The sequence below is a fragment of the Typha angustifolia genome, chromosome 9, assembly GCF_048772165.1.
Source record: "Typha angustifolia cultivar Huaian chromosome 9, ASM4877216v1, whole genome shotgun sequence".
NCBI classification, from domain to species: Eukaryota; Viridiplantae; Streptophyta; class Magnoliopsida; order Poales; family Typhaceae; genus Typha; species Typha angustifolia.
The window spans coordinates 11,422,329-11,441,819 of record NC_133247.1 but is presented as its reverse complement, the minus strand read 5'-3'; the positions used below and the strand labels follow the sequence as shown (position 1 = coordinate 11,441,819).

At 35.9% G+C, this 19,491-nt stretch overlaps 4 protein-coding genes across 4 annotated transcripts; 3 read left to right on the top strand and 1 right to left on the bottom strand.

The window, feature by feature from the left end:
• Positions 1-1,665: 1,665 nt before the first annotated feature.
• Positions 1,666-2,908, top strand: LOC140767209 (chaperone protein dnaJ 8, chloroplastic-like). Its single transcript, XM_073107044.1, has 3 exons — positions 1,666-1,928; positions 2,377-2,445; positions 2,545-2,908. Exons 1-3 carry the CDS (start codon positions 1,728-1,730, stop codon positions 2,746-2,748), a joined length of 474 nt encoding a protein of 157 aa, XP_072963145.1. The 5' UTR covers positions 1,666-1,727; the 3' UTR covers positions 2,749-2,908.
• A 2,179-nt stretch (positions 2,909-5,087) lies between these two features.
• On the top strand, positions 5,088-6,068 carry LOC140767226 (chaperone protein dnaJ 8, chloroplastic-like). The gene is made up of 3 exons (XM_073107064.1): positions 5,088-5,365; positions 5,505-5,573; positions 5,673-6,068. Exons 1-3 carry the CDS (start codon positions 5,156-5,158, stop codon positions 5,865-5,867), a joined length of 474 nt encoding a protein of 157 aa, XP_072963165.1. The 5' UTR covers positions 5,088-5,155; the 3' UTR covers positions 5,868-6,068.
• A 1,470-nt stretch (positions 6,069-7,538) lies between these two features.
• LOC140767147 (nucleoid-associated protein At4g30620, chloroplastic-like) lies at positions 7,539-14,640 on the top strand. Its single transcript, XM_073106960.1, has 7 exons — positions 7,539-7,720; positions 9,952-10,094; positions 11,604-11,704; positions 11,789-11,828; positions 13,659-13,730; positions 14,197-14,253; positions 14,335-14,640. The coding sequence occupies exons 1-7, from the start codon at positions 7,558-7,560 to the stop codon at positions 14,410-14,412; spliced, it is 654 nt and encodes a 217-aa protein (XP_072963061.1). The 5' UTR covers positions 7,539-7,557; the 3' UTR covers positions 14,413-14,640.
• Positions 14,641-14,849: 209 nt separating this feature from the next.
• LOC140767148 (uncharacterized) lies at positions 14,850-17,873 on the bottom strand. The gene is made up of 2 exons (XM_073106961.1): positions 17,676-17,873; positions 14,850-15,157 (listed from the first exon to the last, which is right to left on the bottom strand). The coding sequence occupies exons 1-2, from the start codon at positions 17,812-17,814 to the stop codon at positions 15,066-15,068; spliced, it is 231 nt and encodes a 76-aa protein (XP_072963062.1). The 5' UTR covers positions 17,815-17,873; the 3' UTR covers positions 14,850-15,065.
• Between the last annotated feature and the right edge of the window lie 1,618 nt (positions 17,874-19,491).

Below are 19,491 nucleotides of genomic sequence, written 5' to 3'. Positions count from 1 at the left end.
TTATAAAAAAAATAGAAGAATCCAATGCAAGAAATTTGGGCTTCATGCTGTTTGGCTTAGCATTTAATCTTTGCTTCCATCTTAAAAGAATCCAATGCAAGTTATTAGCAAGTAATCTAGATATTTTATTTTTCCAAACCAATTAATTAATCTTTATTCTTAATGGTATTCAAATTTGGAATTTTGCCTTGTTTTTCAACCTTTTGAATCATTCTTTTGATTATTGATGTCTTTAATCAATTGTTTTGGCATTAATAACTTATTGAAAGACATACGCTCGATTTGTAAATAGTAAAAATTATAGGATATAAACTATAATTTTATTAAAAGACAGAGTGTTATATGCAAATTTTCTTTTCAATACACGCTCTAAAAATTTCCCTCACTTTCTCTCACCGGTGAACTTTTTAAAAACCAGGTCAAAAATTTTCTCGACTATTCAGGTACTAATTGAAGATATAAAAACCCTAACTAGCAATTTTCAAAATTATAAAGCTATTCATGTATTTAGAGAGACTAATCGTGCTATTGGCTTGCTAACTTGGATAGAACCATAGGTTATAGTTGCGCTTGGACTGAGTCTCCAACCCCCTGATCTTCTATAGTTTTTAGCTATAGACTGTAACAGAGCTTTTTATAACTGTGAAAGTTAATAGATCTCTTTTTTAAAAAAAAAAATTAATACCTAATAAAATTAAAATCAGTAACAATATCAATGATTTAGTGTAAACTAAACCGTTAATATATTAGCGTTTTATATCTAGACTTTATGCGGATAAAGATTAATATTTTATATAAATAATTAAGAAGATGCTGACGTGTTCAAAATAGACAGCTTTAGATATTAAATTATGACGGAAAAATTATTTGGATAAATAAATAAAGCAAAAGGATAATTGTAGCATGGCACGTGTCAAAGCAGGAGAAACACGTGCCGGACGTTAACAACCGGGAGTTCTAAAACCACACGCCTTTTTATCTCCTCATATATGGATAACCTTATCCACTTATCCCCGAAAAGTAGGAATAAAAACTACGAATAGGTAAAGTAAAACCCGGATAAGATAGAAGCCATACACGTGTAAAGAACGCTCGCGGGATCCACGTACGCTATACGGGTCGGGTACTCGACCCGATCCGCAACAATGAGACGAGTCCACGAGAAGAAAACCCACCAACCCCTGGCTATCTTAGACTTAGACCCAGTCTTTCTAATTTACTAGGAATTTTACGATTTACACCCTAATTGATATTTAAAACTTTTCAAATAAATATTAAATCTAACTAATTACTGTTAAGACTAAATTTATATAAATTGTTTAAAATATTTCCAAAGCTATTTAAAATTGCTCGACATCATTGTATATTTTATATTTATATTGTAAATTTTGTCAAAAATGAACCTTAACGGTAAATATTTAAAAGTAAAAAAAATGTAAGTAATAAGAGAAAAAGTGAGGGTGTAAATTATAAATTGTAGAATTATTAGTTTCTCCTATTTTATAGAGAGGGAAAGGATAAAGACGAGGCTCTCGTCGTGACCTCGTCCTCTCACGTGCGGCACACCAGCATCGGATCCGCGTCCTAAATCCGCATCCGATAGAAGCCTTTCTCCTCCCTCCCTTTGCTATATAAACACCATGGAGATGGGCGTTCTCGATTGCAATAACTATTCTTTCTTTTTTTAAGCTAGAAAGAAATCTTCGATTAAAGGGGTTTCGTGATCCATGGCGATGTCGATGGGATTGGTGGGTTCGGTTGGGTTGGACGGGAGGAGGTGGAGGAGGAAGGCGGCAGAGAGGGGTGCTGGTGTTAGGTGCTCCGCCGCCGCGGCTGGGAGCTTAACGGATCAGTATCGGATGCTTAGGATCCAACCGGGGGCGACGGAGAAGGAGGTGAAGAAGGCGTTCCGGCAGCTCGCGCTTCAGGTTGGTCTTGCGCTGTTGCTTAATCTTTGCATAGAGTTCGATGGTTTTTTGGTATTGGCCGGAGTTTTGAGGTGGGGGAAAGATTGGATTTGGGTGGTTAAATAAGCTTAAATTGTCTACGGAATCATTCTCAAATCAAAATAGAAATAAAAAAAAAACTTGGATCGATGTGAGAGTTCCCAATATTTTTTTTATTTTTTTTTACTGCTTGGGGAAATTATATTTAGGGGGATATGGCAGGTATTTTAGGATACAATAATCAAATTTTCAATTTTCAATTTTTTTCTCAAAAAATTGAGTATATCTCGAAAATTTAGGGTCTTTTGTTGTGCAAAATTGCTTGAAGATTTTTAGCTTGGGGATTCTGAGAACTTTAATTTGGTTCAGGCTTCGCAAATTTACGTTCCTAAAGCTAAAATCTTTTTTTCTCAACCAATCCTTTTGGCAGTATCATCCGGATGTTTGTAAAGGGAGCAATTGTGGCGTCCAATTCCATCGGATCAACGACGCATACGATGTGAGTTTTAGCTATGTCTATAACCTGTTTGTCAAAATGACCAACTGCCCACAAACTTATCACCTGAGCTGATCATTTGCAATGTTGTCATGCTTGCAGACGATAATGGACAGATTGCGGCAAGCGGAGGACGACGCCGGCGAGCAATGGCAGTCACAAGAATGGAGCGCCGCCGCCGGCGATGACTACGACGAGCAGATGAGGGGAATGTATGACCCTGCATGGGACTTGTGGGAGGAATGGATGGGATGGGAGGGGGCTGGCATTAGAGACTACTCCTCACACGTCAACCCCTACATCTGATGGGCTTCTCTCTCTTCTCTTCTCTCATGAGACAATGCACATAGATTTCTTTTGGATTTGTGTACATATGTGACTGCTGTGGCATTTCCCTCAAGTGTTCTAACCAATTGTAAAGTCAAAGAGAATGAAATAAAAACAAGTATTATATGATTTATAATAAGTCCTCATTGTCCTAATAAATTTCCTCTCTTATGGGTTGATTTTGGAGCTTGATTCTTCCTGTGTTCTTCTGCTTTGTTTATGTTAATTTTATTTTATTTTATTTTTCCTAATTTGGGTTGCTATCAGTGTTATATCAAATTTTAAATTAATGAGAGATATATATAAGTTATTGAAAAAATAATTCTGGAGATAGAGTTTATTTAAACTATCACTTAATCACTATATTTTTGGAGATTCTATGTGGCAAAGAACTTGTTAAATAATTATCAACTTAGGATTTTTTTTTCTCTTTAATTCCACTATTAATGATCTCCCAAATTATTTGCTCTCCCATTCTTATCTATCTGGCTGTTACTTATGGTTTACCTAGGTTTATTAAGGAGTATTATCTAGGACAACAATTAAGTAGACATGATTGTTCGGTTTCGCCCGGATAGGTCTAATCTGAACTCGCTTGATTTAAATCGGGCTAAGCTTAGACCGAGACAAAGATAGTAATGAGCAAGATAGGCTAAGGCTTTGCCCACTCGGCCCCAAAGCTCGCCTCTTATCCTCCTTGAGGCCTAACCCTCTATGCCCGCTTGCTTCTTATAATTATTTAGTACAACATTGAAAGTTTAGCATTCACGGGGTTAATAGATAACTATTTCCCTATAAAAATATATATAATAAAATGTTGGATAAGCTCGACATTGTTAAAATAATTTTAATATCCCCGACTCGACAGTCGGTCTAAGCCCAATATTTTATAAGCTAGTAGGCGAAATATTTTATAAGCTAGTAGACGATAATGAGTTACAATATTCTAGCCTGACCACTTAATTAGAACCCTACCTGATCCGACTATAGACTGAATCCAAGCCGGCCTCTTCAAAGATAATCTCTAAAGACCAACCTAGAAAAGGGATGAACCATTATTTCTAATCCTAAATATGTGTAACAATAATGCGCCCTATTTATCAGCATTTATGTAACATTATTTCTAGTTTGATGTTGGGTTTAGTTAACGGCCTACATAATTTGTTGATAGTGATCATCCTGAGTTTGTACCTCTCCTTCTTTGAATTGCACTTTATGGTGGTGATAATATTGGATCTCTTACCCTTGCAATTTGTAACTCATCTTCGGATAATAGTAAAAAAAAAAAAGGTCAAATTATATTAAGTATATAGTAAAATTCTTTTTTTAATTAATTATCAAGAATAAAATTGAAAGAAAAATATAGAAAAAAACTCGACCATCGATATAATGCAAATTTTTTCAAGGCAACTAATTTGGTTTTAAGATAACATAAACATCTAGGTTTCTTCGAACATTTATTTCAGTTAAAAGCTCTAGGATTTCTTATTTCAGAATAACAGCTAAATATCATAATAATATTATTTTTAAATATAAATATTATTTATTAAAATTAAAATTAATACCATACATCAATCTAATTACTATTTTATCTTATTTTATATCAAATTAAATTTTATAAAAACCAGAATATTTCTTTCTTATCATTTACTTCACTTTTTAATTTTATTCAAAAAATATTATTACACCTTTTTTTCTGAAAAAGAAAAAGAAAAAAGAAAAAGAAGCCAAATGTCACGTGTCAACACTCGAGGAACACGTGCCGCGTAGCATAAGAACCGGGCTCCCTTCCTCAGACCACACGCTTTTCTCTCTCGATAACTCATAAACGGATAAGCTTATCTAGTTATCCCCCAAAAGTAGGGATAGAAACCAAACACTCGAACTAAAACCTGGATAAAATTTCAGCCAACCACGTGTAAAGCGATGTGCCACGGATCTCGGCCTCCACGAGTCAGTACGAATGGACTTAGCCCCACAAGACGCAGGAAGGACAAAAGATTCCCAAGGCACAATATTCAAATAAGCCCCTTATATTATTAACAATCTTTACTTATGAAGAAAAAACTAACTTTACGAAGTAAAAAATGATAAATACTTAAGAAATTAGGTTGGAAAGGACGAAATTATTAAAGTTACGGGGCTTCCTGTGTAAATTTCCATAACGGAAGACAACAAAATTACATAGTGGAATGGATAAGGACGAGCCTTTTCTCCTCGTAGGCGCCACGCCAGCATCGATTTCGGATCCTAATTATCCGGGATCCGATAGAGGACCTCTCCCCGATTTCTACATAAACGCCATGGAATTGGGCTTCTTCGCCATCTCGCTTTCGCTTTCTCTGTTGGAGCTAGAAAGTAGTCTTCGATTAGGGTTTCGCAGTCCATGGCGTTGTCGATGGGGATGGTGCGTTCGGTTGGGTCGGATTCGCTGGTCGGGAGGAGGTGGAGGAAGGCGGCGAAGAAGGGTGGTGGAGTGAGATGCTCCGCCGCCGCCACAGTCGGGAGCTTGACGGATCAGTATCAGATGCTTAGGATCCGACCAGAGGCGACGGAGAAGGAGGTGAAGAAGGCGTTCCGGCAGCTCGCGCTTCAGGTTGGTGGTTGAATGAATATTCCTTGAATCTTTCCCTTGTGTATGACTTTTGGGGATTTTGTGGAGAAAAAAAAAGAAGAAGAGTTTTTGGGATAATTATTTGATTCAAAATCTCCTAAATTTCGTTTCTCTTCGACAGTATCATCCCGACGTTTGCAAAGGAAGCAATTGCGGTGTTCAATTCCATCGAATCAACGAAGCCTATGATGTGAGTTTATCTATGCCTGTTACCTGTTTGTCAAAATGACTTCCGCCCACAAACTTAAAAACTTAAAACTGATCATCAACAATGGTGTTATATTCGCAGACGATAATGAACAGACTGCGGCAAGCGGAGGACGACGCCGACGAACAATGGCCGTCGCAAGAATGGAGCAGCGACGGCGACGACGAGCATATGAGCGGGATGTATGACCCCACATGGGACTTGTGGGAGGAATGGATGGGATGGGAAGGGGCTGGCATTCGAGACTACTCCTCACACATCAACCCCTACATTTGATCGAGATGGGCCTTCGACCTTTGTCATGAGACAATGTACATAAATTATCTCATGAGTTTGTCAATAAGCAAGTGTACATATAAGCTTTCCTGCAACTCTTCGTTGCCTTTCCCCATTTTTGGTGAGAAAGGTGTGCAATCAAAGCCAGTTCTATCCACTTTCTTCACCTAATTTGTGGAAAGTGGATACATGTCATTGAAATCTTTTCACCTAATTGAGTTTTTATTTTCGTAGATCATAAATCATTCTTAAGTATTTATTCTAATACTTATGAAAGAAATTGAAGAAAATATTAAATATTAATTTCAGTTTGGAGGAGAAAAATTAAATCTATGTAATGAAGTAAAAGATAAGTAGATAAGGTTTGAGCTAATAGCATTTTGGGCCTTATAATGAATTAATAATATCTATTTAATACACTATAATTTATACAATAAAGATACCATCATAAATAGAACATTTATTATCAAGTATATCATAGTCTTTAGTCTTATAACATTATAATATTTAACATGAATCTAATATTAAATATGTGGCATAATAATTCATCATAAATAGTATATAATAAAAGAGGTTGATAAGAAGAAATCATCATTTGCAAAAGTAGATAATGCATCCTTTTATCTCAATTTTATCTCCCTTAAAAACGGGCAATTTACAGCAAAAAAAAAAAAAACTCTCCACATTTTTAATTGGCAGAAATAAGGCCCCAATTTATCAAATTGTAATTTCAGATTTTTTTATTGATTTAGTCCTAACAAAATTTAAAAAGTCCGTCATATCCTAAAAACGTCATGCTTAACCTATATAATTTATACACTTCGACTATGTAAAACGTACGTTTTAATTTAAAAAAAATACGTATCAAGATTATAAAAAAAAGACACGCATCACTTATGTAATTTATACGTGTTGCCTATACAAAAAGGTACGTTCTAATTTTAAAAAAAATATGTTACGCATCGTCTACGTAATATATACGCATCGCCTATGCAAAATATACGTTGTAATTTTCAATAATATGCGTATTAAGATTTCAAAAAAATGACGTGCATCAATAATTTATACGCATCGCTTATACAAAAGATACGCTCTAATTTTTAACAATATGCGCATTGAAATTAAAAGGGTAAATTAGTCTAAATCATTAAAAAAAGTCTGAATTTATAATTTGATAACTTAGAAAACTAAGACTTTTTGACCTTTTGCTTTATTTCTCCGGTATTAACTAACTAAAGTTTTATTATAAGATTTGGGGTTTACCATAATCTCAACCCTGTTTTACTCTACCTCCTTCATAAATTCTGTTAAAAAATTATTAGAAAATTAACTAAATAATTAGATGGCTAAAACCTTACTTACTTTCGAATTTGCCATGAAGGCAAACTAAGAGAGAAGAAGAAGAAAGAAGGAATGATAGAGTTTAGGGTTTAGGTTCGTCAAAAAGTTACAGATTATTTATACTAGAATTTGTAACGAAATATTAACGAAGAGAATTAGTGGTATATATGTATATATTTTAATAGTTGAGGGGTCAATATGTAATTAATCCCAACATTTTATTTAGCCTTTTCGCATTTCGACCCCTAAAAAGTAAAAATAGTGAAAGAAGAGGGTAAAAATCGCAATAAACATACAGTGCGGGGTGTAAAATGTAGAGGTGATACAATCCATCCACACTTCAAGAGCTATGACGCTAATCGGGAGCCATTCTATCCTCAAAAAAAGTTTCTCCTTTTACCTCACCTTTGGCTTCTCTCCGATGGCGTCTACGAGTGCTCTTGCCGCTCAAGTATCGAACTCGATCCGGCCTATTGCCCTAAAAGACTCCTTCTCTCCCTCCTCTTCCCTCGGTGAGTGATTCTTCTCAAACCCAGCCCGATAATTAGGTTTTTACCTGACGTGAATGCTTGTTTTCTATTTCTTCAATTTGGTTTTATGGCATGGGTCTACGTTTCTGTTCATCTGTTTGTAAATTTATGAGTATAATTGTTTAAACCCTTTATAGGATCGGATTACAAGGTTTAACTAAGTTTTCTGGCTAGGGGCAGATGCCCTAAATTGCTTCTTTGATAGCAAAATCTGAAACTGTAACCAATTTGTTTTGTTAGAAATTTAGTTCAATTTGCATATCTTTCTCCCGTTATCCGCATTCGAAGTAGAAATCCTTCAAAAAGTGGTACTTGAATTTTGATAAAAAGATGTTCCGTTAGATAGAAATAGGTAGTTGATTTAAAATTAATTCTTTCCATGTTTACATGGAGGGTTTGTAGTTTGTGTTATTCTCTTCAATAATGTGCAGGTTTTAAAGTGGGATCCAAGTTACCTGAGCTGACGAGTATTGAAGGTTCATCCAATAGATTGTCAAATAATAATCTCATGCTGTGATCACATTGTCATAAATTCTAGCTCAACCTGAAGTTGAATGTGGTTTAGTAAGGAACACCTAAATTTACTGCTTTCTCAATAATAGCTTTAAAAAAAAGGAAGCAACTTTCTTACCTTTGTCGACTAGAGCACATATGATTGTGTTGCCCATGAGGCAAATGTAAGGGGATGGAAGAATGAAAAGAGTGGAGGAGTTCAGTTGTCCACCCCCCTTTTTCATACTAATTCCTTGAGCATTATTAACTGTAGATTAACACATTTCTAGGTTTGTTTCTACCTCTCTCTCTCTTTTCCTTCTTCCAGTAACATCCGTAGTGCCTTCCAGGGTAACTGGGAAAATATGAAACCAGTTAAGTAATTTAGTATTCATCTATATCACGGTGGAACTCCTCCCACTACCCAAGAACAAAAAGAAACAAAAGATAAAGAACCCTAATCTTTATGATGCCAATGACCTTACATCTAGGAGACTATAACAATTTGCTGCTATGCAGTTTTTTCTTGTTTAGTGAATTTTTCTGTTAGAGCTACAGATGCACGTCATGTATTTAATATAGCTATTTAGCTGTGTATAACAGAGAATGTGCTTTTTATGCATGCAATTTCAAGTTGCAGGATTTTAGATCTTTTTGTTAATTTATTGACAGTTTTAGTTAAATTTGGATGTTTCTCTTAAGGTGTGTTTAGTTGCTGGGAAGTATAGGGGTAGTGAAGTGGCTACGTTCTATTGTTTGGTTGTAAGAAGTGAATTGAGAAGTGATTTTTCATTTTTCTGATCTCTAAATTATTAAACTTTTTTGTTTTTGGCCCAATCCATTTTCTCTCCGGAGAAGAGAGAGTAATACTTCCCAACTCTAGTTACCAGTCACATATTTTGTATGCGACTATTAAGTTCCTAAAAGACTTTATGTTTCAACCCATATTATATTCTTTTTGAGTTTTTTTTCTACGTGTATACCCTTCGAAAATATCTTATTTACATTTATACCCCTCTAAATTTATTATTTATTTTAAATATTTTAATATTTTGGTTTTTGCATGAATACCTTTTAAAACCTTTCTTTTTGCATGGATATCTCTTAAACCTAATTAACCATTAAAATTTCACCAATTTGGTTATAAACAGACAAAAATATCCTTATTATTGTTCTCATACAGTTCTTTCAGTTATGAGTATATATGTCTTTTTTTTAATATTTAAAGTATTAAAGATTTTACCTTGTAATCTTTCAGAAGTAATATGAAGAGTATCCATGCAAAAACTATGGCTTTTAAGGAATATACACACAAATATAAAATTTAAAAGGGTACACATAACTAAGAAAGATGGGTATAGATGTAATCTGTTTTGAAGTTCTAATTTCTATTTTACACTTCCCCAACCAAACAAGGAGTAAGAAACTAAGTTTCAATCTCACACTCTCTGTCCTGACTAAACATTATGAAGTTTTAAATTTGTTAAGAAGTTCCTAGTAACTTTTACTTCTCAAGATTATTTCAGTTCCCAACAATCAAACACGTCCTTAGCTAGTTGTCTTTAAATGATTCTTTTGGTACACAGGTTACTATTACATATCTATATGCATGTCTATATGCTTATGTTCATTTAGATGTTCATCCATCCTCTTGTTTTCTTTTGGTTTGAGGATTGGAGCATTTCAAAATTGAATATGATCTATTTCTGCATGATTTTCAGGTTATAAGCTAAATAAAAGTAGTGCACTACCTTTTCCATGCTCTGTTGGAAAAAGAGCACATATACGGAAGTCTCTCCATGTATATAGTTTATTTGGAGGAAAGAAGGAGAAGAGTGAGGGAAGTGATGATGCTCCATCAAAGGTGAGCAAGCTAATTATTTATTCTTCTTTAACAAATTAATTCTATAATGTTTCTTTTGTGCCACATTCACCTATGGCTAATTTGGCTTAAAATTGAGCTGAGCTGATCCATATATTAGATTTGTCTGGCTTGTCTTGGCTGTTATAGTATCTTCATCTTGACCAACTTAGGCTGAACTCAAACATGTGCTCTACGGTCGGAGCTTAAGTTTGACTCTTTTCCCATTAGCTTAGATGAACCTAGGTAACCTATCAAAGTCTATTTGATCGTCAAGCATCTCTATTGCTCAAGCTAATGTTTGTCAAAAACCGTTAATCCAGAGTTTTATTTTTCTTTTCCTGATGTGAAGTATAGCTGACATTTCAATTGTGAGCCTTTCATCGCCTTTTATCTTTGGAAGGGTTCTTTTTCGGTTTTCCCCAATATTCAACAAGTACTGATATTTCAAGTTTTATCCTATATTTCTAGTTTACTCTATATATGCACCTAGGAAACAAGAGTTACGAACTTGTCATTGATGAACGCTTATTGCCATGTATATGAAATAACTTTGTGGAAGGACCTTCAAGGATTACTATTTATTGCATGAGAATGAAGCACAGAAATGCTTATAGTTTTAGGTTGCATGAGAGCCTTCATTGCTTAATATGTTCATTTGCAAATCTGACAACTAATAGGCCATCAGTCTGCAAACAAATTTTCAAATAACCAGCCCTTTTACTCTCCCATAGTTCCCATGTAAGGCTTAATCAAGAAAAAGTTTAATGCTTCTATCCTACTGCTACATCTCTGTTATTCTTAAAAAAAATTGTCATGGCAGCCATGATGGCCCACCATCCACTAAGCACTACAAACCGCCATACATCTGTCAAATGTTTTTTGAAACATTCTACAAGAAGGAAAAAGTTAGTAAATGAGTCTGGTTACTGCAGTATTTAGAACATGTAACACTATACATAGCACCCATGCTACCATTTAACTGTTGTATATGTTGAAGCTACATTTCTGTTCCAAAATCCTTATTGATTTGTCGTATAACTCTAGCCAATTTTTGTCTAAACCGATGATAAATATGCTTCTTCTTTATGATATTCTTGTTTGTGACCCTCCTTATGTTAAACTTTGATACTTGTTACTCATTCCTTTCTGGCCTCTGAACGAGGGAGGAACTGATCTTTGATATTTTTGTTGCATCACCTTGTATAACCTTGATGTTTATTCCTTCTCATGGAAACAATCTCTTCTATATTGAGGTAAGGCACTAAGGCTTCTCATCCTGCCAAGTGCCAACCCACCACTCATATGACTCTAGTGGCAGGAGCCTCCTTCATTGTTGTTTCGTTCTCTCCCCCCCCCCCCCCCCCCCCCCCTTCTTTTTCATGTAAGTGATATAAATGCTTTCATCTTTCATCTTATCATAGTTTGTACATACCCACTACTCAAATGAAATGGATAAATTATCTTTCTATTTTTTAGAGAGACTAAATTTATTTTTCTCATTCTTCTTAGGCAGGGATTTTAGGAAACATGCAAAATCTTTATGAGACTGTTAAGAAGGCCCAGATGGTGGTCCAAGTTGAAGCTGTGCGCGTACAAAAGGAGCTCGAAGTGTATGCTTTAATGAATTTCTAGATATAATCTTCTTGTTCACCTATCATAAGAAAAGCTTTAGATAAATTTCTCTTCTTTTACAGTGCGGAGTTTGATGGCTACTGCGAAGGTGAGCTAATCAAGGTATGATATACATGATCTTAACCATATCCACATTAATGCCTAATGGGGTTAACCAAAAAAATCCATGTATTTCACTGTTCTTTTTTTTTTTTTTTTTTTTCATATCCATATGTTTTGTTCACAGTTTCTATTTCTTGATCAGATTTATATGATATTCTGCTCTATTTTGTGGAGTCTCTTATGGAACTTAAACTACCTACTGGGTACCGGTATCTGCAGAAATTACGATAGATATATACTTTATATGATAATTGACTGGCTGTATCCACAATAATGCCATAACTATTTGGTTTACCACCAAGAGAAATTTCCTTTAGCTGAGAATCTGTGTCATCTCAGATGAACTCATATACAAAATGTACTTGGTGTTGGATATTCATCGAAGATCTTCAACATAAATTTTGGGGCTATCTCTTTCCACAGTTGGCATGGCAACAATCTATTAACAGAACAAGAGCTTTCTAGAAGCTGTTTGTGCACTCGTTGCCAAAGCAGTGATAAGGAAATAAGAGTGAATAGTGAGATCATTAATAAAAGTATTTAGATGTTGGATCCATTTGGAGGATCCAAAGTGTGATTTGTATTTTTCTGCACCCAGGGGAGCACTTGTAATAAGTGAATTAATACACAACGCATGACAGACTTGACGGTTCGCAAAGTTTAATGTTGAAAAGGAGGGACAATTTATTGGTTGGCAAGGACCTTCAGCAAATTGGCTTAAACTTTACACACACCTCTAGAACAAGATGCGTCACCTGCTGGGTTGGGGTTTATCTGTACTGATTGTACTTGTAGACCATTGTATGTTGTGACTGAGCTATAACTGGTACCAAGCATCATGGTACTACATTTCCTCATTGTAAGGAATGGGATTAGCTGGGAAAGACAACCTAGTGCTTGCAAGATATGGTTTGATGGGCAAGGCAGTGCGTGCAAATATAGTTGAATCTGACAGTAGAATTATGCAAAGGTTCTTAATAGACTGGGCCTTATACTTGGTTCCTTTGGTGGACAAAGTTTGCACGTTGCTGGATATACCCAAAAGTAACACATCATGAAAGGCTAATTTGTAAGCAAATTTAGCTAGCTGCTAGACCACATGCTTAAGTTAGTAATGAGCTGTGTGACAAGAAGTGATGATGTTAGCAGAAGATGTATGTATTATTACATGCTTACAATGTAAATTAGAATCCTTGTACTTGTGTTAGCTAAGTATGTGTGAGACAACCCACTTGAAGTGTATCCGTGAGATCAAAACCATAATTGACATGCATATGCTCTATTAAGTGTCCTCTTCGAGAAGAGCATGTACTCATTTTTTGTTTTTCCATATTTGACTACACATTTGTAGTATTAGATCTGAGGTATTTATTTTACTCGGTGAGACAAGTGAAAATTTCTATTTTTGTTCATAAATTTTCATAAGTTTACAGAAATTAATAGTTAATATAAGTATGTCTCATTTTTTCACCCAGTGGGTCTCCTAGAGAAGTTTCACCAAATCTATATTGCTTTCCATTCTAATCCCTGTGAGTCCTTATATACGGAGTTGCATGTTCAGAGATTATATATATGATGCCAAATTACACTACTGTCGTATATTTGATAGGAATTTTGTTTTAAACCATGCTTTGTTAATGTAATTCAATCTTGCTAACAAATATGTATACGGATATACATGTCTATACTCGGTACTCAGTATATGTGTGGGAAGTGTGTTTTGCACCTTTCTAATTTTCTAATCTGTGTTCTTAGACAGTCATGAATTTGTTTCATGTATTCAGAAAAAACTTCAAATGTTATTTTGAGTGACCTTTATTCTTTTGGTAGGTAACACTTTCTGGTAACCAGCAACCTGTACGAACTGAAATCACTGAAGCTGCAATGGAGTTGGGCCCTGAAGTAAGTACTACTCTTGAATGTGCTTGGTAACTTTAAGAGTACAGAATGTGACCTAATTTCAATTTAATCTTGCCTTGATGGTTCAATAATTGTAATATGTTAATGTACCAAAACTTTGAAGGAAAATAGCAGGAGGAGTTTTGTTTTTGGTATCCCACCTATGTATACATGTTCCTAGTTATTCTTTTAGACTTGAATCCATTTTGAGATTCTGACTCAGCCTAATGTTTTGCAGCCATTTTTCTTGACCAGGACCTTATCTTGTACAATGTCAAGTTGTGTCTTAATTTTGATTCCTAGATAGGAAAAACTTAAGAGCACAATATGATTGTTGGATGAGCTTATTTCAACTGGCCTCTATCTATGCATTGGAAATTCCGACCCTCCAATTTTCGGTTCATAGTTTGCATGTTTGCATGTTTGCTTCTTTAGTCTAAAAATAGTAGCTCATTTTTTCCCTCTGCAGAAGCTCTCTTTATTGGTGACAGAAGCATACAAGGATGCACACCAGAAAAGTGTCCAGGTGAGAACTGCTTCCTTATGATGTAAGTAATTATTTTCTCATATGCTAAGCCAATAATTTTCATACTCTAATACCTTACAGGCCATGAAAGAGAGAATGAGCAATCTTGCCCAAAGCTTAGGAATGCCGCCAGGCCTCAACAACGAAGGACTCAAGTGATGGAAGTGTCAATTCTCAGCATTTTAGCAGCACTTCAATTTTGTATACTATGTCAGCCGTTTTTAAGTCCCTTAATAGTTTCATGAGAAGTTGGATCAAATACTTTAAGCAGTGGTTGTTTTCGCCTTTTATGATCATACCGGTTTTACTGAGGCAAATTCCTGTATTACAGTTGAGTAATCATCAATTTACATTTTAATTTTTATGCCGAAAGAGAAGGCCTTCTTATATGGAGAAGATGACAGGTTTAATTCTCTTCACAAAACTAAATGCCAGGTAGAAGAAGCCTTGCTGAACAACAAGATTAAGAAGGTTATAGGTTTGATCCCAAATAGAAGAGTACCAGGGGAAAAGCTATGAACTAGAAAAAGGAGCTATCACATTATGTAGTGGTCAATTATGAAATAAAATAACATCATGTAATGTACTTAGACCTCTTCCCAACCACAGGTAGTGTTTTGACTTTGTTATTCTTTCTCATCAGCACTAATACAAATGAGAACCTTACTATCAAACAAAACGGATGTTCATGTTTAACAAAAATTGATCAACAGTAGCCTTGCAACATACAGAAAATCTAACATCCTAGTATCAAGTCAATGTCTCCGAGAATATCGGAACATGCACATGTAAGATGGGGCAAAATTGCCTCTTTATTTGAGAGGAGATTGACCAGAAGAGAGCCGCTCGCTCCTTGCCTTGTTAGCTTTTTCCATGTAATCTTGGTGAGATTGATGCTTCGATCCTGTAAGATGCCAAAAAGTGCTGAGGGTCTGAACAAAAGAAGCTACACCAGATATCAAGTCCAAAGAGAAGCACAGCAATAGCAAACTTTCTGTTTTAAAATTCCTTAAAACCAACTATATTTCGTTAGAAAACATAAAAAGCAATTACTGAACATGCCATGCATGATTTGTGCATAATTACAAATTTAACAGCAATTAAGAGCTAAGACTGTCATGAGATATGGATATATCTTTCCCTGAACTATTCCATGACTTGACTACAAACCAAAGTAGCTTGACATTATTCAATGATGTTTGTCAGGCAATACACCAATACTGATATATAGTTTCCGATTCGAATTTATGCAGGTTACAGTATTCAATTAATAAGAGAATGAGATTGCCACGTAAAGAAATTCAGAGATGGAATCAAACTTATGAATAATAGTCAGTGGTAAAAGGGGAATGGGCGTGTGCAGGAAGCTAATCGATTTTCTCTAGATTACAATCCTAAGGTTTTAGTAGATCTTTTCACCCAAGAATACTTGAATGTACGTTTTGAAGCATCAAGAAACTGCAAAACATATATCTGAACAGCCCTAATGGAAAACTTCCTGGAGTTAACACTTATTTCGATAGAATGGTCTAAATAGTAAATAGTTCCGGCTTAAATAGCATGAAATTTGTCAATCCAAATAGTTTTACATTAGGGCTGTTCAGATATATGTTTTGCAGTTTCAGAGAGTTCCAAAGAATGGCCATCGAAATTGACTAAGAAATAGGTACTAGGGAAAACCTTATACAAGATATCATAGTGGGTGTCATTTCATCCAACTTTAAACAAGTGAGATGAGGATCCTCTTGTTTAAACAGGATAAGAGTTGGGCCATCCTCATTGAGATTTCTTACAGAGCTATTGTGATAGAACCTGAACACTCAACCTGACCTACTACTGTACTTGGATATCGCAAACAATATAACATGTACTGATGCATACATACAGGGTCTTCTAAGAAATCCATGTTGACATGTCTTCTCATGTCATCAACATTAAAAGTATAAAACACATCAAATTTGTGCACAAGCAAAGTTATTTCAGATATATTGTACCACTTTTTGAATGAGAAAGAAAAGAAAAAAAAGAATGAGACAAAATATTTGAGGAAGAGGTTTTCTTTCAAATGAAAGAGAGGAGTAAATGATCAAGGGAACAGCTATAAGTACAACAAATGCATGAATACTAAATGTAGATAAGAAATCGTTCAGGTGACCCCAAATCATTTATTTATTTCCCCTACTTTGTTTAGCCACAAGAGTATAGAGTCTCAAATTTGTACCCTACAAATATTAGGATAGGAAGGAACCCAGAAGAGTGGATATTACTATATAAGAATCTATATTTACAAGAATATGTGTCCTGACTAGGATCCCGCATAGCATGTGCAAAATCTACATTATGATTCATAATATTAGCTATATTTATCTTCCTACCTCCATCTGCAGTTTATCATCCTCTTCTATTATAATATAAGTTACATTAATAAAAACAGGCTCTCCCCTACACAAGGGTCTGAGGATGGAGAATGTATGCAACTTTACCCTCATTTTCAAGGTTGTTGTTTCTAAGACTTGAATTTATGACCTCTTGAATGTATAGGAAAAGGTGTACAGTCACACTAAGTGACAAGATCAATACAATTTACACTAGTATGCATTCAAATTAACTCTTCTATGAAGCCCAAGCAACTTTGTCACTGATTTATGTTCCATGATGAATGGCTCTAATAACCAAATGCTCCATGTATTTTCTAGTGAATATTACTGAAGGAGTGATAAGGACCTCCCTTCAACCGAATTTGAGCAACGGATATCTAGTTTATAGTGAAGACATCAATTCTACAACAAGATAACATGACACCATAAACAAGATTGCTCCATGGAATCTGCCCATCTTTTTTGAAACTTTTAACCATATCGAACATTAATATAATCCTCAGTTTACTTAAGCTCTCCTTCAATCCTTTACATGAACCAAAAACAATCAACTTGCTGAGTCTGTATGATACAAAAAGGAAAAATCAACAATCCAAGCTTCTCCAATTTTCTCAATCCTACAGTCTGGAAACTAATACTTTTGAATCAAATCTCCATGACTATGGCATTCTATTTGAGATCTTCCTACTCTCTCTAAAATTGTATATGCAAAATGAAGATACCCGATTAAACCCAATAAAAAGGACCAAGATCCCAGTTTTCTCAACCATCACCAAGCTAGAAATAAGACTCCCCAAAAGTTCCACACAAAATTCCCACTGATGCAATGGAAACTAAAACGCTCACGCTAATTTCTTGCTTCCCAACTCCACCATCACCAATTTTATGAGAGAACAGAAAAGGATTGAAGCAATTGGAGCAGCTCCTAAGATCTAACCAAATAAATTAACCAACAAAACCCCTTCTACGCTCAAAACATAGGTTTGAAAACTTGATGTCAAATCCAAACTAGGGTTCTTCTGAGTTTTAGAGAGAGAGTAATACCTCGATTCATGAGGAACCACGGGAGGCCGAAGACGGCGGAGACGATGGCGATGCCGGCGAAGACGTGCTTCTTGTCGCCGCTGTAGAGGAAGTGCTCGATTCGGGACCTGAATCCGCTGTTGGCTTCGCCGCTGCCCATTTCTACTCTGCGATGCTTCTCTCTCTAATTTTGCACCCTTCTCTCTAGCAGTATTCATTCCATTATTATGTTTTAATTAATTATTGGGATTAACGAGAAATTAGATTTAGGGGTTCACATGATTGGATTTTGTGGCTTGGATCCATTTGCGTCACCAAATGGGCTTAAAACTCGGTCGAATTAACTAAAACCTTTCTTTAGTGGCGGCCATGGGCCGGGTTCGGGCGGTAGTAATCGAGCCAACTTTGGGCCCACCCTAACCCGCAGTGGAATCGAAGGTATTTCGGGTTTGGTCTTGGAGGGAAGAGACGGTGATGGAGGCCGAGGAAGAGTGGCGGCATATTAGGAAAAAGAGATTGATGCGAGGGGTAGGAAGGAGGAGAAGGCTAGGAAGAGGGTGGCTACGGGTCGGGTTCGAGCCCAAATAATCGGGCCAACTTTGAACCTACTCTAGCCCGTAGTGGAACCGAAGGTAGTTTAGGTCGGATCTTGGAGAGAAGAAGTAGCAATGGAGGTCGAGGAAGTGTGGCGGTGGATTAAGAAAAGGAAATCGATATGAGGGGTAGGAGGGAGGAGGAGGGTGGCTATGGGCCAGGTTCAAGCCGAAATAATCAAGATAACTTTGGGCCTACTCTAGCTCGTGTTGGAACCAAAGATAGTTCAATTCGAGTTTTGGAGAGGAGAGGCAACAACGGAGGTCCAGGAAGAGTAGTAGTGGATTAGAAAGAGAAGATTGATGGTTAAGCTGGAGCTTTTAGTCTTGTGTTGGGGCAAGCCCAATTCAAGTTCAAATCAGGTTCGACAAAAATGAAAGTGCAAAGTGAACAAGCTTCGAGCTAGTGGGGCTAATTGAACATCCCTAACTTAAAAGTCTCTAAATAGTTTGAATTTAGTATAATCAGTTCGATCATATATGATTTAATCCACACTAAACTCGATGTATTTTTATTTGTTCTTTTTACATATGTAAGGTAAATTTGTGGGATCATATGTGACTCATAATCATTTATGACTTGAATAAGTTATTTCTGATAATTATTTATGACCTGAATAACTTTTTTAAAAGAATCATTTTTTTTTTCATTTTGACGAAGAGAATAAAAAAAAAAAAAAGAGAACAAAAAAAGAAAGGGAGAGAGAATTTCTCCTAGAATGCCTAATATTCCTAATAATTCTTAAGATGTTAATATCCTTTACTGTAATATATTATGACCTTAATATCAGACCGTTGGATTTCGCATCAAAGTAATCGAATTGTCGACCGTTGGACCCAGCATATTAAATCCCGGTCACCTGAGAATCCGACCTCAAATCCTAACAGCTACTACTTTCCCTCTCTTCCCCAGTCACATAAACCACCAAGCTTTTAGTCTCTCTCTCTCTCTCTCTCTCTCATGGCGTCAAAATCCTCCGTTTCCCTCTTCTTCCTCAACTTCTCATCGCCATCATTAGCTCCGAAGCCAAGGACTTCTTGGTCGGAGGCAGCATCAATGCCTGGAAAATCCAATGCGCAGAGACAAATCGTTTCCAAATCGGCGACTCCCTTGGTAAACAAATTATACTTCTTCTATTTCCTCTCTTCTTCACAAAGATCACACCACCCACTTAATCCTTTCCTCTCAATTAGTATGGAGGTATGACGGCGAAGAAGACACGGTTCTACAAGTCTCTGAAAAG